The 27,399-nt window shown below is 43.3% G+C and overlaps 2 protein-coding genes across 9 annotated transcripts in view; one reads left to right on the forward strand and one right to left on the reverse strand.

Annotated features, from left to right (window-relative positions):
• The window catches only part of LOC139419013 (lipopolysaccharide-responsive and beige-like anchor protein), a 313,075-nt gene extending 300,923 nt beyond the window's left edge, over nucleotides 1-12,152 (forward strand). For all 6 annotated transcript variants that reach the window (XM_071168828.1, XM_071168831.1, XM_071168830.1 and 3 more), the window contains 4 exons: nucleotides 2,694-2,795; nucleotides 3,065-3,261; nucleotides 10,095-10,246; nucleotides 10,566-12,152. In XM_071168828.1, coding sequence (XP_071024929.1) covers nucleotides 2,694-2,795; nucleotides 3,065-3,261; nucleotides 10,095-10,246; nucleotides 10,566-10,656 — 542 coding nt within the window. In that variant the 3' untranslated portion in view covers nucleotides 10,657-12,152. The remainder of the gene's footprint in view (nucleotides 1-2,693; nucleotides 2,796-3,064; nucleotides 3,262-10,094; nucleotides 10,247-10,565) is intronic.
• A 1,490-nt stretch (nucleotides 12,153-13,642) lies between these two features.
• Nucleotides 13,643-27,399, reverse strand: part of LOC139419014 (doublecortin-like kinase 2a) — a 68,943-nt gene continuing 55,186 nt past the window's right edge. For 2 of the 3 annotated variants that reach the window (XM_071168835.1, XM_071168834.1), the window contains exons 14-17: nucleotides 21,858-21,954; nucleotides 20,022-20,102; nucleotides 19,276-19,386; nucleotides 13,643-15,823 (exon numbers count right to left, since the gene is read on the reverse strand). In XM_071168835.1, coding sequence (XP_071024936.1) covers nucleotides 14,648-15,823; nucleotides 19,276-19,386; nucleotides 20,022-20,102; nucleotides 21,858-21,954 — 1,465 coding nt within the window. In that variant the 3' untranslated portion in view covers nucleotides 13,643-14,647. Of the gene's footprint in view, nucleotides 15,824-17,948; nucleotides 18,050-19,275; nucleotides 19,387-20,021; nucleotides 20,103-21,857; nucleotides 21,955-27,399 lie in introns of all 3 variants that reach the window. The other variant, XM_071168836.1, reaches the window with a different exon arrangement.

The raw sequence follows: 27,399 nt of genomic DNA on the forward strand, positions 1-27,399 counted from the left end.
TTCTCTACAACATCAATGGTGAACATAGTCAGCTATCTCCTAGGTGTGTTCCCTACAACATCAATGGTGAACATAGTCAGCTATCTCCTAGGTGTGTTCCCTACAACATCAATGGTGAACATAGTCAGCTATCTCCTAGGTGTGTTCTCTACAACATCAATGGTTAACATAGTCAGCTATGTCCTAGGTGTGTTCCCTACAACATCAATGGTGAACATAGTCAGCTATCTCCTAGGTGTGTTCCCTACAACATCAATGGTGAACATAGTCAGCTATCTCCTAGGTGTGTTCCCTACAACATCAATGGTGAACATAGTCAGCTATCTCCTAGGTGTGTTCCCTACAACATCAATGGTGAACATAGTCAGCTATCTCCTAGGTGTGTTCCCTACAACATCAATGGTGAACATAGTCAGCTATCTCCTAGGTGTGTTCCCTACAACATCAATGGTGAACATAGTCAGCTATCTCCTAGGTGTGTTCTCTACAACATCAATGGTGAACATAGTCAGCTATCTCCTAGGTGTGTTCTCTACAACATCAATGGTGAACATAGTCAGCTATCTCCTAGGTATGTTCTCTACAACATCAATGGTGAACATAGTCAGCTATCTCCTAGGTGTGTTCTCTACAACATCAATGGTGAACATAGTCAGCTATCTCCTAGGTGTGTTCTCTACAACATCAATGGTGAACATAGTCAGCTATCTCCTAGGTGTGTTCCCTACAACATCAATGGTGAACATAGTCAGCTATCTCCTAGGTGTGTTCCCTACAACATCAATGGTGAACATAGTCAGCTATCTCCAAGGTGTGTTCTCTACAACATCAATGGTGAACATAGTCAGCTATCTCCTAGGTGTGTTCCCTACAACATCAATGGTGAACATAGTCAGCTATCTCCTAGGTGTGTTCTCTACAACATCAATGGTGAACATAGTCAGCTATCTCCTAGGTGTGTTCCCTACAACATCAATGGTGAACATAGTCAGCTATCTCCTAGGTGTGTTCCCTACAACATCAATTGTGAACATAGTCAGCTATCTCCTAGGTGTGTTCTCTACAACATCAATGGTGAACATAGTCAGCTATCTCCTAGGTGTGTTCCCTACAACATCAATTGTGAACATAGTCAGCTATCTCCTAGGTGTGTTCCCTACAACATCAATGGTGAACATAGTCAGCTATCTCCTAGGTGTGTTCCCTACAACATCAATGGTGAACATAGTCAGCTATCTCCTAGGTATGTTCTCTACAACATCAATGGTGAACATATTCAGCTATCTCCTAGGTGTGTTCTCTACAACATCACTCCTCAGAACGTGCTGTTCCAATCCTCAAGGCTCAGCAAAGTAACAGCATATTCTATAGGTGGCTCCCAATTCGGTATTTAACAACCATGTCCATTCTAGCTTTTCCATTTCTATGACTTCCTTCTTGAAGTGCTGTCTGTCGGTCTGTCTCCTGCAGTAGTTGAACTTGACCCCGTCCTCTCCTCTGTTTGAGAAGACCCAGGGCACCGTGCGAGACGTGGCGTTGAGACTCCCTCTGTCTGATAGTGACCTCCTAATGAACTGCAGTGTGGGACTGACTGTGGTACAGTGCTTTAGCAGCTTTACTATGACCTCTGACCTCTCACCCCACATCAAAGGGAGCAGGGGTCAGCTGGGACCCCCTGTTAAACACCAATATTATCAGTGCAGCAACCTGGCTCCTGTAAAGCACCACAAAGTGGCAGACAGACTTTACCATACCTCAGAGAGAGAGAGAGAGAGGGAGGGAGGGAGGTTTGACGCTCTCTTCTCTGTCTACTCTGCAGTGCATGTCCGTTGGCTGTATTTACTTAACACGTTTCATCACTGACTGATGTAGTGGTCAACATTGTGGTATATCCAACACTGGGCAGTACCAGTATTGGCAGGACAGGTGTTGATTGGTTGGAGCTAACCCAGAGCAGAACTCTTGTTTGGGCTCTTGTCTCTGATGGCTCAGCCCATCGCAAGGGAATGATGGGCTGTTCTTTTTGGCACATCTCTTTCTCTTCTCTCTCTCCTCCTCATCTCCTAAAGGACGGTGTCAGAGCCCAGTCTCTTGTCTGGAGGCATCTGGAGTTGGTTAGGTTCTTCTGGGGGAGTTCAGTGTATTAAAGGAAGAGGGAGACTGTTAGTGACAAGTGTTGGAGAGAGAGAGTGGAGATGCTATCGCTAGAGTCCTGTCTGTTTGCTGAGAGGGGTGGGGGTGAGTTGGGAGTGTGTCTGGTCTGGGTCTCTGATGAAGAATAATTATTCTAGAATAAATGGCAGCTACTATGCTCTAGTTCCAGTGATGTCAGAGTCCACCACATAGTCACCCACTCTTAAATAAGGACCAATTCTCACAACCACCCCACACCCAGTGGCTAAAACCACTGACAGTTATGATGAGAGGTCGTCAGAATCACTCTGCATTGTTTTATAGCCGGAGCACATACTCTGACAACATGTTGCCATTCATTTCTGAATTTTAATTTCTATGTGGTGAAATGCATGACCATAAAGTGGGTCTTCCACTTTGAATATACCAAGCATCACATTCTGAGGCATTATGACTTATAGGAAAATGGTTGTGGATTTACCGCCCTCTAGTGGCTGTAAAATGTACATGCCCACACCTGATTTCCATTGGCTAACGTGCGTTTGTGTGTTTTTCCCCAGCTGAGTTTGTGACGCCCAGAGCCATCCTGACGGGTCATGACTGTGAGGTGACCTGCGCCAGTGTGTGTGCCGAGCTGGGACTGGTCATCAGTGGCTGCAGAGGTGAGTATGTGTGTGGATGAAGCGAGGCCTCTTGCTACAGACTGGGTTCAAAGTAACTTAGATCTTGGTCACACTGACAATATGAATGTCAGAACAGTGAACACTTTCATACTGAACAACCTCATACGGTCAATGTAGACACGTCTGTCAGTCGCTTTGGATTCAGAAGAAGAAATGACCATGTTATAATGTCATTATGATGAAAAGCCTTGAGTGAATCAGTTGAAATCAGAGCCGGATTAGTAACTTATATTTTCCTCCACTCACAGAGGGCCCGTGTCTGATCCATTCCATGAATGGGGACCTACTGCGGACCCTGGAGGGCCCGGGGGGTTGCTCGCAGCCCCGTCTCATCCAGTCCTCTACAGAGGGCCACGCCGTAGTCTACTACGACAAGGGACACTTCTGCTTCTTCTCCATCAATGGAAAGCTGCTGGGACACATGGAGGTGGAGGAGAACATCAGGGTAAAGGAACCCACTGATATAGAGGGACAAAGTCATTTCATTAAGCTTCTAGCGGTTTGAATGTTTTGTTGGAAAGCCTAGTGTACACACGTTTCAACCTTCATCAAGCCTCTCTCTGTCCTGTTCTATTCTACTGGTCTGGGGAAGTTTCTGTGCTTCATCAAGCCTCTCTCTGTCCTGTTCTATTCTACTGGTCTGGGGAAGTTTCTGTGCTTCATCAAGCCAGTGGTCTGCTCTCTGATTAAAGGCCAGCTCTGTGGTCTGAGGCCTGTCTGCCTCAGGGCATACACATCTACAAACCCCTCACGCACACACACATCTACAAACCCCTCACGCACACACACACTTCTAGCCTAGGAAATACCAGGTCAAAGGCTCTTTCCTTCCATTTCTCCTCCAACCTCTCCTCTCCTCCAGTCCAGACAAGTCTCTTTGATCCTGGGCTCCCGTGTCGAGTCCTATCAGGTCTTAGTGCTGGTTCAACATGGCAGGAGGGCGGACATTCTCCCAGTCCTAGCCCCATTAACAACCCTCAGGCACCACACGACACATTCCCACATTTCACATTTCCTGCCTCACGGCTACGGTGTCACAAAATGGCCCCCGCTCTTTGGCCAGTTTCCCTTTCCCCCTGTTTCCGATGGGCCTGGGAAATGTAACCCAGTCCCTCATAGGCACACCTGCTTCCCATTTGAGCCAGCTGTACTCTGCCCCTGTCACCGAGTCACAGTCATAGTCACAGCCATAGCACCAGGACTGATTACTGAGCTATATACATACCTACACCCCCCCCCCCCCCCCATTTGTTTCCAATAAGCAGACTGGATCAGAAATCATTGGCAGAGCAAGTCTGGTATTGAGTTGGTGTTGATTGTATTGAAATCACATGCTGCTGAATAGGAAAGGTTGTTAAATGGATGACCTTAGAAGATTAGAATGAGTTTCTACTGTAGTGTTTCAGATTCTGCTGAAGATTAGAAGATTAGAATGAGTTTCTACTGTAGTGTTTCAGATTCTACTGAAGATTAGAAGATTAGAATAAGTTTCTACTGTAGTGTTTCAGATTCTGCTGAAGATTAGAATGAGTTTCTACTGTAGTGTTTCAGATTGTACTGAAGATTAGAAGATTAGAATGAGTTTCTACTGTAGTGTTTCAGATTCTGCTGAAGATTAGAATGAGTTTCTACTGTAGTGTTTCAGATTCTACTGAAGATTAGGTTGGTGAGATCCAGATCAGATTATCCTCCAAATAGCTGTTATGAAGATTAGTTTTCCGATTTTATCCACCGCTATTTTCTTACCTACAACAGTTTTACCAATAGTGTAGCCAGCCTCCTTTTCTCATATATATAAACTGTTAGTATTTATCTATCAGATCACAAGACTCTCTGATAGACAGTTAGTTGCTGTCTGATCCAACACAGTAGGTTTTTCCAGGTCCCCGTAGTGTGCTCCCCAGCCCGTTCTTTTCATGTACATAAACCGCTAGCCATTCCTGGGCCGTTGTGCGTCTCTCCCCTGCTGGGCGTTGTAAATTCCTGCCACGTCAGACAGAATCAGGGCAGTCTTCACATCTCAGGGTAGCTCTGTGAGAGCAGCTCCCCCCCCTCGTCTCAGTATGAGGCCTGGACGGGGTGTTTAATGCACTGCACTAGACACCAGTATCAATCTTCAGCTAGCGCTGCGTCCCACCGCACAGCAGGACTCCGGGATAAATAAATGTTTGTCCTGGCCCAAGGTGTCCCCTTACAGTAGTCTTGTCCCAGACGGTGTGTTGGTGTGTATGTGTGTGTGTGTGTATGTAGATTGTTGTGTATGTGGGTGCACAAGTGCTTATGTGTGCATGCAGCGTGAATGTGACTGGGTATGTTAATAACTGGAGCCTATTTTTGTATTGGTATTTATTATGGATCCCCATTAGGTCCTGCCAAACAAATGAAGACTAAAATAAAACAGTACATTAACATTATTACACCACTACATATCTAAAATATGTGTGTAGAGTGAGTGTTCTGGCGTGTGTGTGTCTCCTCATAGTCCGCATTGTTCCATAAGGTGTATTTTTAGGTTTATGTTAAAGCTTGCATGAGTTACAGAGTTCCATGCAGTCATGGCTCTGTGTAGTACTGTGTGTTTTCCTGAGTTCGTTTTGGACTTGGGGACTGTGAAGAGACCCCTGGTGGCATGTCTTGTCGGGTATGCATGGGTGTCTGAGCTGTGTGCTAGTCGTTTAAACAGACAGCTCAGTGCTTTCAACTTGTCAATACCTCTCACAAAGGAAAGTAGTGATGCAGTCAATCTTTCATTTACTTTGAGCCGGGAGAGATTGACATGCATGTCATTGATGTTAGCTCTCAGTGTACTTTTAAGGGCCAGACATGTGTCTATGTCCCCCGCCTGTATGACTGGGCAGTAGTCCAGGTGTGACAAAACTAGTGCCTGTAGGACTTTTGTTGATAGCGATGCCAAGAAGGCAGAGCAACGCTTTATTACGGACAGATCTCTCCCCATTTTAGCTACCACTGCATCAATATCTTTGGACCATGTCAGTTTATAATCCAGGCTTACACCAAGCAATTTAGTCTCCTCAATTTGCTCAATTTCCACATTATTCATTACAAGATTTAGTTATGGGTTTAGTGAATGATTTGTCCCAAATACAATGCTTTTTAAAACATTTAGCTTATTACTTGCCACCCATTATAAACTGACTGCAGCTCTTTGTTAAATGCTGCAGTGATTTCACTTGCTGTAGTAGCAGATGTGTAGAATGTTGAGTCATCAGCATACATAGACACACAAGCTTTACTCAGAGCCAGTGCCAGGTAATTAGTAAAGATTATAACAAGTTGGGGGCCTAGACAGCTGCCCTGGGGAATGCCCAACTCCACCTGGATTATGTTGGAGAGGCTTCCATTAAAAAAACACCCTCTTTGTTAGACCGATAACTCTCAATCCATGCTATAGATGTAAAGCCACAACACAGCAGCAGATTAGATTATGATTTCAAAAACTGATGTCATTTATCCCATTTAGACTATGGCCCTAGTTGTGTTGGAGGGTAAAGAGAGTTGTAACTCTCAGCAACAACCTCTCTCCTGGCTGGTTCTCTGATAGCAGATTCATCCAGCGTAGTTGAGTTGAGGACATGCTGAATGGATTACAGTCTTAGCCCCACTAATATAACTCAGACAGTGTAAGTAACCATTCTAGCAGATTGTGTTTACTGTCTTCTCCGTGTGCATGTAACTGCTAGAATGAACAGGACCATAAATTCAGCTTTTACCTTGAGCAGACGACACTGAATCCCACCTAACTCTTCACATTCCCCTTTGACCTTCACATTCCCCTTCGCTCTCCCCAGAAAGCAGGAAATATGGGCATGGGGTTCTATAATAGTTCTCCCTTGCATCATTGCCAGGCTCTGAAGTCATCCTTCAGACACCCGAGTCACGTCGGCAATCTTGGCTCCTGTGGAGACGGCGGCCATCTTGTTTGGCCTCCCAGTCGCAGAGTGGCTGATTTTTATTATGTCCTGGATCAACCTCCCACCTGGTTCTGGCTGAGTAGTCTGCCAGGTCTCCAACCCCCCAGCAGCACACAGTGGGTGATGTACTAGGCCTAGCCATAGAAGGCTACATCAACACCATATAGTAAGTACATCAGTGCCAGAGGCTGGATGGAGTCTACATGGAGGAACAATTGAAAGAGAGTAACTGTCAAGTTAGTTCATGCTTATGAATTGAGGTCATGAATCAGAACAGTTTGTTCAGTTTGGGACTGCTGCCACTAGTTCTGTGAATGTAATGGGTCATTCCTGAAATACTGAGAGCCATTTTGGCAAACAATATCAGAACTACATTTTCCTTTGTTTAGTTAATCCTAAATGATGTTGATCTAAATGTCTGTTCTCTTAATCAATAGTGTCAGATTAACTGACAAAAATTGCTAAGGGGCTTTATATGGCAAGATAAAGGATGCAATTACACAGATATCACACATCAAACAAATCTAAACAGAATGACATCCCCAACCCCTCCCTCCCCCAATCACCCCACAGCCATACTCCTTTCCCAGAATCCTTTCCCAGTCCTCTTGGATGGCGATCTAACAAAATGCTCTGGAAAGATTGATCCTTCAGTCCCGTTGTCAGTGTGTGAGTGTGTGTGCGGCTCGTGTGTCCGCTCGAGTGTGTATATGTGTGTGTGTGTATATGCGTGAGTATGAGTCAGTGCATTAGTTCAGACTACCAGGTCTTCTGATACTACAGTTTACTGTCAGCAGTGATCCGTTCACTGGACATCTTCCCTGTGGCTCATAAGAAGAGGCCAAAGGTTGTCTGTGTGTCTGTACTGTATACCTGCAACCAGTTATCACTTCAAGTCCACTGGGAGCAGTCAGGCTAGCTAGAGTGACCTTTGGCTTATTTGGAAAACATTTCTCCCTCTTTTGAATGTGCAACTACTGTCTTTGTTAAACATTTAGATTGTTAAATAATCCATTATATTAGTTTTAGCGGTGGTATAAACATCTAACACAACTTTAGATTGTTAAATAATCCATTATATTAGTTTTAGCGGTGGTATAAACATCTAACACAACTTTAGATTGTTAAATAATCCATTATATTAGTTTTAGCGGTGGTATAAACATCTAACACAACTTTAGATTGTTAAATAATCCATTATATTAGTTTTAGCGGTGGTATAAACATCTAACACAACTTTATATTGTTAAATAATCCATTATATTCGTTTTAGTGGTGGTATAAACATCTAACACAACTTTAGATTGACTTGAGTTGGTATGACAAAAGCAGCTAAACTGATTGCCAGGAATGTGAAGAGTTGGGTTAAGTTCTAAATAAGTTGTGTTCATATAAAATATACTGTCAGGTCCAACATTATTGGCACCCTAGAGAAGTACTGAGCTATATTATGTGCTCATCTTAATGGGAAATTATAGTATTTTATACTAATGCAAGTACTGAGCATGTGGCTCTGTAATGGTTCTCTGGCTTCTTGGCTCTGAAGTCATCCTTCAGATACCTGAGTCGTGTCTGGCATCTTGGCTCTGAAGTCATCCTTCAGATACCTGAGTCTTGTCTGCCATCTTGGCTCCTGTGACCATTTTGTTTGGCCTCCCAATCACAGTGGCAGATTTATTCTGTCTGGGAATAGCCTCCTACCTGTGTCTGGCTGAGTCGTCTGCCAGGTCTCCAACCCCCCAGCAGCACACAGTGGGTGATGTACTAGGCCTAGCCATAGAAGGCTACATCAACACCAGTAAGTACATCATCAGTGCCAGAGGCTGGATGGAGTAACACTAACTTCACACAGTCTGCTGTCAAGTTACTAGAAGGCTACTTCAATTTCCCCCCATTTAGAATGAGCAACTACTGTCTTTGTTCATGCTTATGAGTTGAGGTCATGTATCAGAAAAAGTTCAGTGTGTGTGTGTGTGTGTGTGTGTGAGAGAGAGGGTCAGTGCATTAGTTCAGACTACCAGGTCTTCTGATACTGCAGTTCACTGGACATCTTCCCTGTGGCTCATAAGAAGAGGCCAAAGACTGTACTGTACGTCTGTCTGTCCGTCCGTACGTACTGTATATCTGCAACCAGTGATCAACTCCATTGGGAGCAGTGAGGCTAAAGAGATTTTTCTTATAGGGTAGACATTTCCCCGTTTTGAATATGACTGTCTTAAGTGTTTTGATTGTTAAATTATCCATTATATTAGTTTTAGTGGTGGTATAAGCATCTAACTCAACTTTTGATTGACTTGAGTTGGTATCACGAAATAAGCTAAACTGATTGCCAGGAATGTGCCAATTTGTGTTAAGTTCAAAACTAAGTTTTGTTCATTTCAAATATGTAGCATTTGAAATATACTCTGCCGGCTGCCCCACATATGGCTTGGATGATGAATGTTTTTGTTTAATCTTCCATCCGGTAATTGCACTTCTCTTCTCATCTTTCTAAGCCAGCTGTGACTGAAATAGCTGCATCCCATCTAACATACAGTATGTTAATGTGAAACCGCTAATTAGGCTAACTTACACTAGTTATTACTTACAACATTTCCTTGTCATCTCATCAGCGTCCGTTACCTCGTGATTGATGCCTCCGACTGGCTTCAATTTCCAACTATATACTGTATGCATAAATATACCCCAACACAGAAGTTTAGTGTAGGGCCGTAGTGTATCCCCGTTTCCCTTGGGAACTCATTAAGTGTAACACAGCCCATAAGTGCACAGGAAAACCAGATGAGCAGAATAAATCTCTCTCCACTGTGCCTGTGGGGAGCCGTGCCTTGTAGCAGTTCAGGTGGATGGACTGCTGTTCTGTGCTGTTCGCCACATGAATGTTGTGAACTATCTAGTTGATACTGTGCCTCTCTCGCTTGGAGCTGGAAGTGCTCACAGAGACTGTGATTGAAATAGCACACCGTGAGGTAGGTGGTGAAGTCACTGGTGTCCTAGACTCGGTCACTAAATCGGACCACACCACAAAGCCTATACTGATAAAGCTTTGGTTGATTGTTATTAAGGAGTTGTTGTAGACACCTCGCTCTATTGGACAAATAGCAGACGTCAATATGGCGACAGGATTCCTCACTGGCCAATAAGCCCACGTTCATTATGCTTTATGATAGTGGTCATCTCTGGTGTGGTGTGAGGGAGTTAAACATCCCATCCAAATCTCTGCATGTATTAGCGCCCTCCAGTGGTAGGTGCAATAGGTTGCAGGTCATGACGTCCACAGGAGGGCGCTAATGTTCCCTATTGTCTCCTGTCAGTCAAAGTGGTGCTGTTTCTTCTCTCCCATCAGGCCATGCTGCTGAGTCGGGACGGACAGTACCTGTTGACGGGGGGAGACGGGGGAGTTCTGTCTGTCTGGCAGGTTCACAACCTCAAACAGATGTTCACCTACCCTGGCTGTGACGCAGGCATCCGCTCCATGGCCATGTCCAACGACCAAAGGTAACATACACACCTGGACTCTGACGCTGTAATCTTCACTCACATAGGTGTTGTGTGGTATGAAGTTTTAGCACATAGGAAGAAATAATGAAAATACGGACTAATGATTAATACCATCTTCAGATGTGTGGGCTTGTAGTAACTAACATCAGATGGGAAATAAAAAACCTTCCCAATCTAGAATACCCAGATGAAGACCTTGGTGTTATTCACAGTATAATGACAGACCTACTTTACGGCCTTAGTAAAAGTACATCATGTTCTGTCTACATGTATGAGCCTTAACTCAACACTCCCTCTCGGCGCTGTCCTCTCCTAGGTGCATCATAACCGGCATGGCGTCTGGTAGTATAGTCCTGTTCTACAACGACTTCAACAGGTGGCACCACGAGTACCAGACCAGATACTGAGGCAGGACCACACAACAACAATCCCTGAGAATCTGGTTAACGTGGGACCTACCTACTGCAATCCTGTCGTTCGATGTACTAAGGCACTACTCAATACATATTGATATCCTGAATGTATCTTAAGAGAAGAACAACTGTCTGATTCTGTCGAAAGAAGCAAACTATTTTTTAAAAAAGGGCATTGCTATATTTTGTAGGGCATATCGATAATTTCCTAATATAATATCTTAGGGTGGGGTTATATACCTATGGTTACAAATCTATTTTTAGCTTGTTAAGAGTCTATTTTCATCTCAAGCAGAGGAAAATAAGGGTTCAAAGTGGAAGTAGGTAGAAAAGTATATTTGCATCTATTGTCTTAAAAATCCATATATTTGTGTACGTTAGGGGTGAGTGATTATTTCCAATAGGTGTGAAACGTGGAGATATAATCATTATTTTGGTCATTAATATCCTTTTTTTCATGCTCTTTTTGCTACTGTGTGGAAATACAGGGAAATAAAATATACGTTTGTGTGGCGATCGAGCAGGAAGTTCAGTAAGTCCTTTATGTGTTCATGACTTGAGAGGGAATATATTCGATTTAAATGTTTGTACCACACCTCTGTGTAAACGGACAGATCTTGCCTTCCTGTGCATGAGTTATTCCTCTGCTGTCCTGATGGTGGCGTACACTGCACAAAGACTTGTCATATGTGTATCAGACAGTCATCATAGTAACAAGATAACTGCCGGTGTGATTAGTTTGTATCCGAGTGTTGTCATGACGATCATTAGCTTTATGTATGTACTGTAACCGTACTGATGAATAATATGTCTGTCAGTAGAAACAAATGTCATGGGCTACGTCCTAATTTTGTAAAATGGCGTACTTTCCTCATCACCTATCAGAACTTTACATGAAGGAGGAAAGGAAGCCATTCCAAATGGCCGACGTAGCCATGATGTGCTTCTTTGTATAACTTCTTGTTAGCTTTTCCTCCTCTACTGAGGCATTTGCAGTACTTAAGGATATACTGTATCATATTAGCGATCGACACAGTGCCCAAACCATGCTAGGATCAATCAAAGTATCTCATCTTGGCAAAGAGAGGTGCAGCGAAATGAGGGACTTGTCAGTCTGTCTGTGTGTCACGGTGAATATTCACGGGTTAAACCAGACCACAGACAGCCCCGGTCCTGGACAGCCAAAGGGTGTGCACTTTTTGGTTCAAGCCCAGCTTTAAAATACCCGATTCTACCTAATTATGGGCCTTCAGGTCAAAACTGAATTGAATCAGGTGTTTTGGTGCAGGGTTGGAACACCTGATGTGGTTCCTCCAATACAACGGTTACTCATAAGGAGAAACATTCCGTGTTGGTTTGATCTACGCTTGGTGTGGTTACCATTACAATGAAATGGCTACTACTGTATTTTCTATGTATCGCTCAATATTTTGGCAATCAATTTGGAATGAGTGTTTTTGAGTTCTGACAAATAAAATTGAATTTTTTAACTTGATGTCTTGTCTTCAATTGAACTCACTTTTTCTGAAGTTCGACGGGAATGTAGCCAGGGGTGGGGTTGCACTAACCACATCGTTCACAGAAGCTTCTTCCTGGCCGCAGTCAAGGCCTAGGTAGGTAGGTTTAACCCATATGGGCAGGGCCATTGAGGCTGTCACAGACAAAGATGAGTGCTATATCTCTATGGTTTTGGCTTAGGTTTATTCATATTGCAAAATTAGAAGTATATAAAGACTGTTTAGATGGAATATCAACAATATATTGTGCAAACTTCCCTTTACGAGATGACGGTTGGAGTCTTCACCAGGACCTGCTTGCTGCTCTCCATGTGGCAAACCCCCCAACACAGTGCAGGTGCTGCCATCACTGTGACTTGCAGAGCAGGGGGTTATGGGAGTCTGTTGGTCCCTAGCTTGTTTCCCCATAGGCTCAATGTTAGAGCTAGATCTGGTAACTGTTTCTATCCTGGTGATTGGCTCAGTAGATCTGGAGCAAAACACGTCATCAAATAGTTGTTTTCATTGGCTAATGGTTGGAATTAGGCCATGTTGTTGCTTCAGATATTGTCCACAGGATGGCGCTGATGGTCACTTTACCTCATTGTGAGTGGCTTATAATATCTGATTTCTACCTTTATCAACATAGGCGTTTTCACACAATCAAAAACAGTGCCAAAGAAATAACTTTTTTAAAACACTGATTTGAATACTTTTTATTGCGTTTGAAGTTCTCCGATGTGCTGCTAATACATAATGATAAAGGGAGTCACAGTGGCAAAATGCACAAACTAAAACTGTTGGCCAAAGCTGACAGGAGTGTTTTTCCTGCTTGAAATGTAATTTTTATTCAAGTATCCAGACAAACTGTTGACAGGAGTGTTTTTCCTGTTTGAAATGTAATTTTCATACACGTATCCAGACTAAAACTGCAATAAAAAAGCATTATGATGATGACAGTGTAGTTTGACTAAACATTACACAACAGAACAGCTACTATACGTACAATAGTACCAGCTTGACGTGCGTGTGCGCGAGCGAGAGACCTGTTTTGTGGGGAGGCAGAGGGAGGAACATGGCATGCAACTAAAGCCCCTTGGAGTAGTAGTGCTGTGCATCGGAGCCATTATCAATATCCGAAGGGTTAAACTAACCAACTGCATGCAGTAGGCTAGGTAAAGAGATGCAGGCCGCATCCCAAATGGTACCCTATTCCCCAACCCTATGGGCCCTGCTCAAAAGTAGTGCACTATATAGGGAATAGGGTGCGATTTGGGACTTAAACATGGACTTTAAAACAAGTGCATTACCATTACAGACAAAGACAACAGCAAAGTGGAACAGCCTCACGTTATTATCTGGTAAATCTGGACTGATAAATGAGTATATGAGGGGATAGATCTCCCAGTGTTTCCTGTCAGCTGGTTTCAGAAGAGGAATCTAACTACTGGGTCAGGTTCATTAGGGCACACAATGAAAAATGTTTCTTACAGGACATGTCCAGGAAGACCCTTCCTGTTTGTCTGTTTTCTTCCATTTTGTGCCTGATGAACATTTACATTGTAGTCCTTTAGCAGACGCTCTTATCCAGAGCGACTTACAGGAGCATTTAGGGTTAAGTGACTCGCTCAAGGGCACATCTACAGATTTGTCACCTAGTCGGCTCGGGGATTCGAACCAGTGACCTTTCGGTTACTGGCCAAAAACTCTCAAAACGCTAGGCTACCTGCCGCCCTGAACACACCCCTGATCTGGCAGCTATTTTCACAGGCACACCTCTCCTCATTGACACATTCATCTTCTACTCTGTTGCGTCTCTCTTTTGGTGTTCAGCAGTTAAACACTACAGGCTCCATAGCGGACCAATGATAAACAGGCTTTACAGACAAGAGAAGAAAACAAAACTCAAACCTTCAACTTTCATTCTGGTGCCTCGTGTCTGTCATACAATACTATATACATCTACAGTAGCAGTTTCTTACAACAGACAACAAGCACGCCAAATAATACACTTCTACCCATAATCAACATGTGTGTTTCTACCAACCAACCACAGACAATAAATAAAACATGATCAGAAGTCATTCCAGAAAACCCCATCTGAAACCACACACACTAACTAGCCAGGCCTCGCTCTATTTTCTCCATATATAAATACACACATACCGTATATACAAAATCAACCAAAATGTACAAAACACCTCAACTTCCCTCTTGGAGCGTGGATATGATGGGTTCTCTACAGAGATTGTACTGTAGGTTGTAGGAGCCATTTTGCTTTTTTTGCCATTTGTTGCTTGGGAGCCTAGGAACGATACAGCAGTGAACATCAGCTGTTATACTGTTACTGGGGATGGAGGTTCTATCTGTATCTAGCCCCCTACATGCGAATCATAGATCTGGGGATACGGCGTGTGGAGGTAAGGGGGCTGGAAAGGTACAAATTAGACCATGGTCCAGCAGCCAGTCTTCTCATCCATCATTCTTTCTCACAGCTCTCTGGCAGTAGCAGCAGCTTCAACGTCAAGGCCCACCAGGGGTGATGGAGGGGTGGGAGAGGAGGGAGAGGAGGGAGAGGAGCAGGTCAGGGGTGAGGGAGGACTGGGAAAGGCAGAGGGAGAGGGGCAGGTAAAAAGAGAGGGAGGAGAGGAGGGAGAGAGAAGGGCAGGAGGAGAGGGGGAGGCTTTGCGTTTGGAAGGTGATGAGGCAGAGGGGCAAGTAACTGGCATATGAGAGGCCCCAGGGAAGGCACAGACATGGAGCTTGGTTGGAGAGGAAAGAGAAGGGGACATTTGGAGTTTGGTAGGTGAAGAGGGAGAGGAAGGAGAGGGAGAGATAACAGGTTTGGTAGGTGAAGAGGGAGAGGAAGGAGAGGGAGCGATAACAGGTTTGGTAGGTGAAGAGGGAGCGATAACAGGTTTGGTAGGTGAAGAGGGAGCGATAACAGGTTTGGTAGGTGAAGAGGGAGCGATAACAGGTTTGGCAGGTGAAGAGGGAGAGGAAGGAGAGGGCGCGATAACAGGTTTGGTAGGTGAAGATGGAGAGGAAGGAGAGGGCGCGATAACAGGTTTGGTAGGTGAAGAGGGAGTGATAACAGGTTTGGTAGGTGAAGATGGAGAGGAAGGAGAGGGCGCGATAACAGGTTTGGTAGGTGAAGAGGGAGCGATAACAGGTTTGGTAGTTGAAGAGGGAGAGATATCAAGTTTGGTAGGTGAGGAAGGAGAGGGAGAGATATCAGGTTTGGTAGGTGAGGAAGGAGAGGGAGAGATAACAGGTTTAGTAGGAGAGGAAGGAGAGGGAGAGTTGTTGGGCCTGGTAGGGGAGGTAGGATAGATAGAGACGTTAGGCTTGGTAGGAGAGGAAGGAGAGACAGGGACACAGGGAGAGGTAACGGGTCTGGTAGGTGTTGAAGGAGAGATGGGAGGGGATACAGGGACAGGCACATCAGTCTGAGGACTCTTGGGTTCCTCCTCTGGGAGGGCAGGCTTGGTGGGTGATGCCAGCTTGGTGTTGGGTGAGACTGGTGTTGGGTGTTGGTGTTTGGTGTTGGGTGAGGCTTGCTTGACTGGCATGGCTGCAGGAGGGACTACTTTCTTCCCAGGTGGTGCTGTGGGCCTCTGGCTGCGACGAGTCAGCTGGATCATCTTCTTATCTAGAGCTGTGTTCTGGTAGAGGTCAGGGGTGAGGGGTCAGGGGTGAGGGAAAGAAAGTAAGACCGACACTCACCTTTGTTACAATACAACAGAACCAAACAGGTAGAGAGAGACAGAAATAAAAAACAGTGGGTCAATATTTAATGGGAAGAGAAAACTGCCCCAAGATGACGTTCAACCGCACTGATCTCTGACAGTAAGGTTCATGGAGTAACATTTCTATATAATATTAAACACAGTATATAAAAACATATATATATATATATGAACAGAAACAATCCTAGATGGGATGATTTTACAGTGACAGACCCTTCACAGTGGTAGACAGACCCTTCACAGTAGACTGACTCAACAAGACAGCAAATCATATCATCAATGCTCAACATGCAGTGTAAGGGAAAATGAGAAATTGTGCTGGAGAGATTTTGCCTCATCACAACCCAAACCAACTAGACACTGAAGATCACATCTGGAATTACAGATCATTTGGATTGCTATAATAATAACAGTAATAACAATAATAACTACGTAACAATCAGAAGGCATCCAGATTTCCCATGTTCCCTTAGCTGAGTGAGTCTTCGTGGCGTCAGTGAAGAAGCAGTAAAGAAGCGTAGCCTTCAGTGTTAGTACATACCATTGCCTTGGAGCTAATTCAGAGGGTGGCAATGTGGGCGTGTTGTGGAGGGGTGGAGGGGGCGGGGAGGAAGCAGAGGGGACAGAGACTAGTCTTACTCACAGCTCAACAACATTAGAGGAGACACAGAAAGCAGGCCTGTTTGATTCCTGCTCTGGTGTACCGCAGCACTGCTGGTTTTCCTCTGTCCCTGGTAGCTAAGTGATCAGTTCATGCCATTGGTTAGCCAGAGAGTCCACTACTCACCTGGTTTCCAAGGTCTAAATAAAAAGAAGCAATGATGTCCCACTGGGCACAGACACCAATTCAACGTCTATTACACGTTGGTTCAATAGAATTTCATTGATATGACGTGGAAACAACGTTGATTCAACCAGTTGTGTGGCTCTCCAGGCTTGGAATTGATTAGCCTAAAGTCTGCTATGACAATCATCTCTCAGGATGCTGGTAAGCTCAATGACATGATTTTAGAAATCTTAACTTCTGGGGGAGTACTGTTCAATGTTAAATCCAAGGCAATATAAGCAATTTTCATCTGTCTCTCTCATCCAGTGCAGTAGTGCAGTTTAAATATTTGACCACAAGGTAGTGGTAGAGCTCAACTGAACAATTATCAGGAGATGAACTGTAATGTATCCAAAGGGCCAGGACAGCAGGTTGAAATGTTTTGTCATGAATCTGGTTCTGGGGGCAGCTCTGCCGAGTGGTCACTAGCTGGCACAACCACAAAGTAATATAATCTCATTTTAAACCTAACCTTAACCACACTGCTAACCTTAATTCCTAACCCTATCCTTAAATTAAGACCAAAAAGCTCATTTTTGTTTTGCAGCTGGCCCATCTAGCAGAAATTGCTCAGTTCTGCCTCCAGGGCAAGATTCATGACAATAAATGTCAACCTGCCATAGACATGGCCAATGCATGTAGGAGTAGGATCATGGCTTTACATAGCCATCAAATATATTGTAAAATTGCCATAGACATTTAATGTCCCCAGATTATTGCAGGGGCATTAACTATAAGAGCACTACTTTAGATGAGTGACAGAGACGGGGGCAAATTAAAAATTAGTTCAGCAGAAGTAATGAGGGCTTCTCTTAGGCCTAGTTAGTTAGCATGCCAAATAACCACCCAGCCAGCCAAAAACAACACAGAATACAATAACATGTACAAATCTAACTCAGACATCTCTCAACACAGCAGTGACATCACTGTCAACAAAGTCAGTCCACACAGAGACGAGTTGATTGATGAAGATGGTTATGAGTGAGATAAAAGTGGAGGATGAGTGTGAGAGAGAGAGAGAAAATAAAAGAAGCCCCATTGGAGGAGGAGAGAGGAGCTTAGGCAAATTACACGAGGGGGCAGAGCAGCCATGCAAACTGATTCAAGGCCACTGCAGAGATTTACTGAGTTATTCTGCCCAGATCAATCTGTTATAGAGAGGCATTATTGGAGCTGGCAGAGGGGGAGAGAGTGGAGGACGGGGGAGATCGGTACCCTGCACTCAGCTCCAAAGCTTCCCCTGTGGTCCTGGGATGAGTTGGGAGGAGGGAGTGGGATGAGCAGGAGGGGCGCGGGGATCTCCTTTACACCTCAAACTGTCAAAGGAGATTTACAACAAAATGAGGTTTAACCCCGAGTCAGGGGCAGTCCCAAATGAACCCTTACGCACCCCTTAGCCCATGTTAATCCCCTTCTACTGCTGCAGTGGGTATACTGGACCCAGGTGGAAGCAGAGAGCATGTGTGCATCTCAATAGTCTAGAGAGGCTTCCTCTCATTGTCTCCTTCAGGACCAGGGAAGGAGATGAGGGGGATCTAATTGAGATGCATCCATTGACAGACCTATGCTATATTGGTCGTGTATTCGCAGGCCAGCTCCAGCTCAATAGACCCCAAAGTGGACCAGAGAGGGGAGGTGATGTGACCAGAAGTGTGCGGCAGATCGAGAGGAAGTTCACCATCCACAACAGGAAGTTACATAACTGTGCCAGGAGGTGCATAGGCTTGTGGGAAAAAGCTTAAAAACAGAAAGAGGATGGTAGGATATGACTAAGGATGTATCTCTTCAGACCAATGTACTCTGGAGTCACTGAGAACACTGCGTCAACACTAAAACACGACATTTGCACCGCACAGATGAAAACGTGTTTTAGAGAGAAGATGATGAATCAGGATTTATCCGTGTGTAATCCCAGGGGAAAGCTTTTTGAATAAATGTTGCTCTCTTAAAACCCTCAGTGATATGATTACATGAACAGAAGTTGTCCATTTCTTAGCTTTCCTGTCAGATAATCTCTCATGTTCTTTTAGATCAAAATCTTATGTAACCAACTGATTAATAGTACTAGATGTGAAAATGGTTATTGTTTGTTTGAAAGTGAGTAGGTGTAGTGCTGAATTGACGAACATTTGTTACAGCTCATGTTGGTTTCCAATCAATCTTGAAATATAAGCGGATGCCAATCAAATAAAAATCAGGAAGCTTCTTTTATCTTTGTTTTTGGTTCCTTCAGAAAACGACTGATGGCAAGTAAAATCAGGCCATGGTTGAACATTTCTGCAAATATCAAGAATCTACAGACGAGGACTCTGGGGTGTCTATGTACGACAGATGGTGGAATACAGAGAGTTCAGATGAGGGAAAGTATATGGAGATACACAATGTGTGTATTGGAAACGTGACCAGAAAATAGAGAGTAGTTGGTAGAGAGTAGAGGGTCGTGACAGAGTGCTGTTGTGTATACGGAGTAAAACAATGTGTGTATGGGACCAGAAAACAAATAATGGGTTGTGATAGTGAATGTTGTTGTCTTGTTCCTCACCATGATGACTGACACTCCTGCTGTGGTTGTGCTGGGCTTTGGTGCTGTGTTGAAGTGTGTCCTCAGTTTACCTGACACCTCCATCTTCATGTTGTTCTCCATGTTGTCATCCTGCAGAGACACACACACATTCTCCTTTATGGTCCTGAACACACACACACACATTCTCCTTTATGGTCCTGAACACACACACACACACATTCTCCTTTATGGTCCTGAACACACACACACATTCTCCTTTATGGTCCTGAACACACACACACACATTCTCCTTTATGGTCCTGAACACACACATTCTCCTTTATGGTCCTGAACACACACACACACACATTCTCCTTTATGGTCCTGAACACACACACACACACATTCTCCTTTATGGTCCTGAACACACACATTCTCCTTTATGGTCCTGAACACACACACATTCTCCTTTATGGTCCTGAACACACACATTCTCCTTTATGGTCCTGAACACACACATTCTCCTTTATGGTCCTGAACACACACATTCTCCTTTATGGTCCTGAACACACACACACACACACACACACACACACACACACACACACACACACACACACACACACACACACACACACACACACACACACACACACACACACACACACACACACACACACACACACACACACACACACACACACACACACACACACACACACTCTCCTTTATGGTCCTGAACACACACACACACACACCCCCACAAAGTCCACAAGACAAGTTACCGTGACCCAGGGATGAGAGAGGATGTCCTGTGCTGTGTAGCGTGCCTCCACGTTCACCTGCAACATCCGCCCAATCAGCTCCTAGAAAACACATCAGGTCATGCATCAGCGGTGACATCTTCAAGGTCCAGTCTCTCTCAAGTCATGTCGTCGCAACTTTACTTTGACATGTCATGTCACACTGTGAGAACAATGTACAAGTGTCACAGGAGGATATTACAAACAATGCTCTAGCACTGTTTGGCTACATTCACTGTGCCTCCAACCAGGGTCGGGTTCATTAGGGCTTACCATAACAAAACGTACCAAAATATTTTGCAACAGAAAACGAAAATGAGCATGTCTTATTGGACAAGTTCAGGTAGTCCATATCAGTCCATTTTCTACTCTTCCGGTAACTAATGAATAGACAGCTACTGCAGCAGGCTGTTGAGATCTCTAGACTAGGCTTTTCTTTTTTAAGTCGAGGTGCCACTGCAGCAGAGGATTTAATTAGTAGTTCAGACTTGCTTTGAAATAGCTGCTGTCACTGTAACACATGGTGGTCATTTAGGGAGTGAGAGCAGGGAGCGCCATGCCTTTTACCACACACTAGTCATTGAGAGAGGGAGCGAGCGAGAGGCAGAAAGAGAGAGGCAGAGAGAGAGAGAGGCAGAGAGAGAGAGGCAGAGAGAGAGAGATTTAAATTATACAACCACCTAAAAGGAACCAATCCCAAACCTTCCATAACAAAGCCATCCCCGACAGAGAAATACATCTGGAGAAGAAACCCCTAAGCAAGCTGGTCCTGAGGCTCTGTTCACAAACACAAACAGACCCCACAGAGCCCCAGGACAGCAACACTCAATCAAATCATGAGAAAACAAAAAGATAATTACTTGGCCCAAAACAGAGAGTACACAGTGGCAGAATACCTGACCACTGTGACTGACCCAAAATGAAGGAAATCTTTGGCTATGTACAGACTCAGTGAGCATAGCCTTGCTATTGAGAAAGGCCGCCGTAGGCAGACCTGGCTCTCAAGAGAAGACAGGCTTATGTGCACACTGTCCACAAAATGAGGTGGAAACTGAGATGCACTTCCTAACCTCCTGCCAAATGTATGACCATATTAGAGACACATATTTCCTTCAGATTACACAGACCCACAAAAAATTTGAAAAGAAATCTAATTTTGATAAACTCCCACATCTGATGGGTGAAATACCACAGTGTGCAATCACAGCAGCAAGATTTGTGACCTGTTTGCACAAGAAAAGGTCAACCAGTGAAGAACAAACACCATTGTAAATACAACCCATATTTATGTTTATTTATTTTCCCTTTCGTACTTTAACTATTTGCACATCATTACAACACTATACATTATATGACATTTGAAATGTATTTATTCTTTTGGAACTTTTGGAAGCGTCATGTTTATTTCACTTTTGTTTATCCATTTCACTTGCTTTGGCAATGTAAACATATGTTTTCCATGACAATAAAGCCCCTTGAATTGAAATTGAACATTTTATTGAATTGAGAGGCAGAGAGAGTGAGAGCGAGAGAGAGAGAGAGAGGGAGAGAGAGAGAGAGAAAGAGAGAAATAGAGAGGGAGAGAGGGAACAGAAAAGAGGAGTAATGAAAGATGTGAGAACCGAAGAAGAGATGGTGTGTGTGCAGCATCCCCTCTTTCTCTCTTTCCAAACCATCCCCCTCTCTTTCTTCACTCCCGCTCCCCTCTCCTTCATTCCGGAAGATCTCAACGGGACCCTCCGACCCCCTCGTTGCTGCCACCCAAATGTAATGGGGGCTGACGCGACAGGGGTGGTGTGTCTGTGTGTGGTGGTTTACCTTGGCTGAGTCCGTGACGTTGTCCCAGTAGGGAGCAGGGAAGTCCAGTCGTCCCACCAGGATCTGGTCAAACAGGTCCTCTTGAAGGTTGTCCTCACTGTACAGAGAAACATACTATGCTGTGAACAGATGGATACTTCAGCATACACCCACAAATACTGTAGTACACACACACACACACACACAATATTTATGTCACATTCAAAGACACACAGCGGCAGAATAACTGACACCATTGTCCTATCTATCCCCTCACCTTCCCTCACTAACTGGCTGCATTTTCCAATTCAGCACCAATCCAGCACCAATCAATTCAAGGACACACCAGAACACACCAAGAGTAGCCACAGAAGAGGTACAAGTAGGGGGAGGATAGGACGACATAATAAATCTCTCAGCTCTATTCTGGCAGACAATCCTCACTGCAATGACACTACTATCCAGAGACCTTGTCTATGTCTATGCCGAACGGTTAATCTATGCGAGATCATGCGAGATCACAGTTATGCTAAACCATAGGTATTTCAACAACAAAAAAACATAAAATTAACTCATGTAAATTAACATCTCCTATATGAAGTGTGAATATTTCTGCCACACAGGAAAACGGTTCCAAATAAATGACATTATTACGTGTTCCACCACCCATGTTATTTACATTATTAAATGTCCATGTGGGCTCTGTAATGTCGGTAAAACCACCCGCTCTCTCAAACAGAGAATTAGTGAACATAAACGTTCAATCAGGAGAAACGACAGGGATTATCCAGTCGCTGTACATTTCAATGACCTGAACATGACATTTCCACCTTTAGATTTTGTGGCATAGAGAAAGTTAAGATATCAGACAGGGGAGGTGATATAAATAATACTCTGAGTAAAAGAGAATGTTTTGGGATTTTCACCCTCCAGACATTATTTCCTAAAGGACTTAATGATGAAATGCCTATGTATGTTATGTTGTGAATTTGAACATGGAATATGTGTCTCTTGTAGATTACTCTGACGTTTTTCGTACGATGTACCCAATGACTAATGAAAACTTACTATATTATCCTCATTGTGGTTTTACAGACGTGTTTCATACGTCTTATTTATACACTTTTGTAATATTTATGAAATGCATATTGTTATATTTGGCAGCACTTATTTCTTTTTCCTTTGCCTCCAACCCCCTTCGATGTGTGGAACGGATGTGGGTGGGGCCAGGTCTACATAAGGGTGCACATTTTTACAAAATCACAAAAGCTCTGACGAAGGCCGTGAGGCCGATACATAAGCTTATTAAATATTGGTGATACTATCAGGTGCAGTGTGTGGTTTCCTTTATCTTGTTCAATTGTTGCCATGCACCTGCAAATAAGATTGCCTTTTGAATTTTTTACATCTCCTATATTTAAAAAGCTGAATAACGTGCAAGGGCCAGATGCCTGGGTTTACACTAAGGAAGCCGAACGGATGTGCTAGGCTAGCCCACTCAACACTTGATTTTCAGCGTAAGGACTGTCTATGGGAACATTTACAGGCCATTCCCGAGACCAATTAGACATTTCTAAGAGTTTTCCAACAGTAAGGATTAAATCCCTGTTTTCTGTAAGTTAAAGCACATCCTAGACAGGCTAGTAGAGATTTAACTGTGTCAATCAGATATGAAGCAGGTGGCCAATCGTAGAATATCAGAGATTATCATGTTAACATTAAGCGTGGTGACTGTGTAATGAACGCCATCCCATCAAGGACCAGCCACGTTGTTATGTGGTGTACCTGAGAATATATCCCTTTAGGAGTTCTGGAGGTTAAATAACATTGTGTAGTGTACTGTAGGTTACATAACATTGTGTAGTGTACTGTAGGTGTCTGGAGGTTAAATAACATTGTGTAGTGTACTGTAGGTGTCTGGAGGTTAAATAACATTGTGTAGTGTACTGTAGGTGTCTGGAGGTTAAATAACATTGTGTAGAGTACTGTAGGTGTCTGGAGGTTAAATAACATTGTGTAGTGTACTGTAGGTTACATAACATTGTGTAGTGTACTGTAGGTGTCTGGAGGTTACATAACATTGTGTAGTGTACTGTAGGTGTCTGGAGGTTAAATAACATTGTGTAGTGTACTGTAGGTGTCTGGAGGTTAAATAACATTGTGTAGTGTACTGTAGGTGTCTGGAGGTTAAATAACATTGTGTAGTGTACTGTAGGTGTCTGGAGGTTAAATAACATTGTGTAGTGTACTGTAGGTGTCTGGAGGTTAAATAACATTGTGTAGTGTACTGTAGGTGTCTGGAGGTTAAATAACATTGTGTAGTGTACTGTAGGTTACATAACATTGTGTAGTGTACTGTAGGTGTCTGGAGGTTAAATAACATTGTGTAGTGTACTGTAGGTGTCTGGAGGTTAAATAACATTGTGTAGTGTACTGTAGGTGTTCTGGAGGTTACATAACATTGTGTAGTGTACTGTAGGTGTTCTGGAGGTTAAATAACATTGTGTAGTGTACTGTAGGTGTTCTGGAGGTTAAATAACATTGTGTAGTGTACTGTAGGTGTTCTGGAGGTTACATAACATTGTGTAGTGTACTGGAGGTGTCTGGAGGTTAAATAACATTGTGTAGTGTACTGTAGGTGTCTGGAGGTTACATAACATTGTGTAGTGTACTGTAGGTGTTCTGGAGGTTACATAACATTGTGTAGTGTACTGTAGGTGTCTGGAGGTTACATAACATTGTGTAGTGTACTGTAGGTGTCTGGAGGTTAAATAACATTGTGTAGTGTACTGTAGGTGTCTGGAGGTTAAATAACATTGTGTAGAGTACTGGAGGTGTCTGGAGGTTAAATAACATTGTGTAGTGTACTGTAGGTGTCTGGAGGTTAAATAACATTGTGTAGTGTACTGTAGGTTACATAACATTGTGTAGTGTACTGTAGGTGTCTGGAGGTTAAATAACATTGTGTAGTGTACTGTAGGTGTCTGGAGGTTAAATAACATTGTGTAGTGTACTGTAGGTGTCTGGAGGTTAAATAACATTGTGTAGTGTTCTGGAGGTTACATAACATTGTGTAGTGTACTGTAGGTGTCTGGAGGTTAAATAACATTGTGTAGTGTACTGTAGGTGTCTGGAGGTTACATAACATTGTGTAGTGTACTGTAGGTGTCTGGAGGTTAAATAACATTGTGTAGTGTACTGTAGGTGTTCTGGAGGTTAAATAACATTGTGTAGTGTACTGTAGGTTACATAACATTGTGTAGTGTACTGTAGGTGTCTGGAGGTTACATAACATTGTGTAGTGTACTGTAGGTGTTCTGGAGGTTAAATAACATTGTGTAGTGTACTGTAGGTTACATAACATTGTGTAGTGTACTGTAGGTGTCTGGAGGTTAAATAACATTGTGTAGTGTACTGTAGGTGTCTGGAGGTTACATAACATTGTGTAGTGTACTGTAGGTTACATAACATTGTGTAGTGTACTGTAGGTGTCTGGAGGTTAAATAACATTGTGTAGTGTACTGTAGGTGTCTGGAGGTTACATAACATTGTGTAGTGTACTGTAGGTTACATAACATTGTGTAGTGTACTGTAGGTTACATAACATTGTGTAGTGTACTGTAGGTGTCTGGAGGTTACATAACATTGTGTAGTGTACTGTAGGTGTCTGGAGGTTAAATAACATTGTGTAGTGTACTGTAGGTGTCTGGAGGTTAAATAACATTGTGTAGTGTACTGGAGGTGTCTGGAGGTTAAATAACATTGTGTAGTGTACTGTAGGTTACATAACATTGTGTAGAGTACTGTAGGTGTCTGGAGGTTAAATAACATTGTGTAGTGTACTGTAGGTGTCTGGAGGTTAAATAACATTGTGTAGTGTACTGTAGGTTACATAACATTGTGTAGAGTACTGGAGGTGTCTGGAGGTTAAATAACATTGTGTAGTGTACTGTAGGTTACATAACATTGTGTAGTGTACTGTAGGTTACATAACATTGTGTAGTGTACTGTAGGTGTCTGGAGGTTAAATAACATTGTGTAGTGTACTGGAGGTGTCTGGAGGTTAAATAACATTGTGTAGTATACTGTAGGTGTTCTGGAGGTTAAATAACATTGTGTAGTGTACTGTAGGTGTTCTGGAGGTTAAATAACATTGTGTAGTGTACTGGAGGTGTCTGGAGGTTAAATAACATTGTGTAGTGTACTGTAGGTTACATAACATTGTGTAGTGTACTGTAGGTGTCTGGAGGTTAAATAACATTGTGTAGAGTACTGTAGGTGTCTGGAGGTTAAATAACATTGTGTAGTGTACTGGAGGTGTCTGGAGGTTAAATAACATTGTGTAGTGTACTGTAGGTGTCTGGAGGTTAAATAACATTGTGTAGTGTACTGTAGGTGTTCTGGAGGTTAAATAACATTGTGTAGTGTACTGTAGGTGTCTGGAGGTTAAATAACATTGTGTAGTGTACTGTAGGTGTCTGGAGGTTAAATAACATTGTGTAGTGTACTGTAGGTGTCTGGAGGTTAAATAACATTGTGTAGTGTACTGTAGGTGTCTGGAGGTTAAATAACATTGTGTAGTGTACTGTAGGTGTCTGGAGGTTAAATAACATTGTGTAGTGTACTGTAGGTGTCTGGAGGTTAAATAACATTGTGTAGTGTACTGGAGGTGTCTGGAGGTTAAATAACATTGTGTAGTGTACTGTAGGTTAAATAACATTGTGTAGTGTACTGTACAGTGCCTTGCGAAAGTATTCGGCCCCCTTGAACTTTGCGACCTTTTGCCACATTTCAGGCTTCAAACATAAAGATATAAAACTGTATTTTTTTGTGAAGAATCAACAACAAGTGGGACACAATCATGAAGTGGAACGACATTTATTGGATATTTCAAACTTAAGTTAATACTTTGTAGCGCCACCTTTTGCTGCGATTACAGCTGTAAGTCGCTTGGGGTATGTCTCTATCAGTTTTGCACATCGAGAGACTGACATTTTTTCCCATTCCTCCTTGCAAAACAGCTCGAGCTCAGTGAGGTTGGATGGAGAGCATTTGTGAACAGCAGTTTTCAGATCTTTCCACAGATTCTCGATTGGATTCAGGTCTGGACTTTGACTTGGCCATTCTAACACCTGGATATGTTTATTTTTGAACCATTCCATTGTAGATTTTGCTTTATGTTTTGGATCATTGTCTTGTTGGAAGACAAATCTCCGTCCCAGTCTCGGGTCTTTTGCAGACTCCATCAGGTTTTCTTCCAGAATGGTCCTCTATTTGGCTCCATCCATCTTCCCATCAATTTTAACCATCTTCCCTGTCCCTGCTGAAGAAAAGCAGGCCCAAACCATGATGCTGCCACCACCATGTTTGACAGTGGGGATGGTGTGTTCAGCTGTGTTGCTTTTACGCCAAACATAACGTTTTGCATTGTTGCCAAAAAGTTCAATTTTGGTTTCATCTGACCAGAGCACCTTCTTCCACATGTTTGGTGTGTCTCCCAGGTGGCTTGTGGCAAACTTTAAACGACACTTTTTATGGATATCTTTAAGAAATGGCTTTCTTC

This window comes from Oncorhynchus clarkii, chromosome 10 (assembly GCF_045791955.1).
Source record: "Oncorhynchus clarkii lewisi isolate Uvic-CL-2024 chromosome 10, UVic_Ocla_1.0, whole genome shotgun sequence".
NCBI classification, from domain to species: domain Eukaryota; kingdom Metazoa; phylum Chordata; class Actinopteri; order Salmoniformes; family Salmonidae; genus Oncorhynchus; species Oncorhynchus clarkii.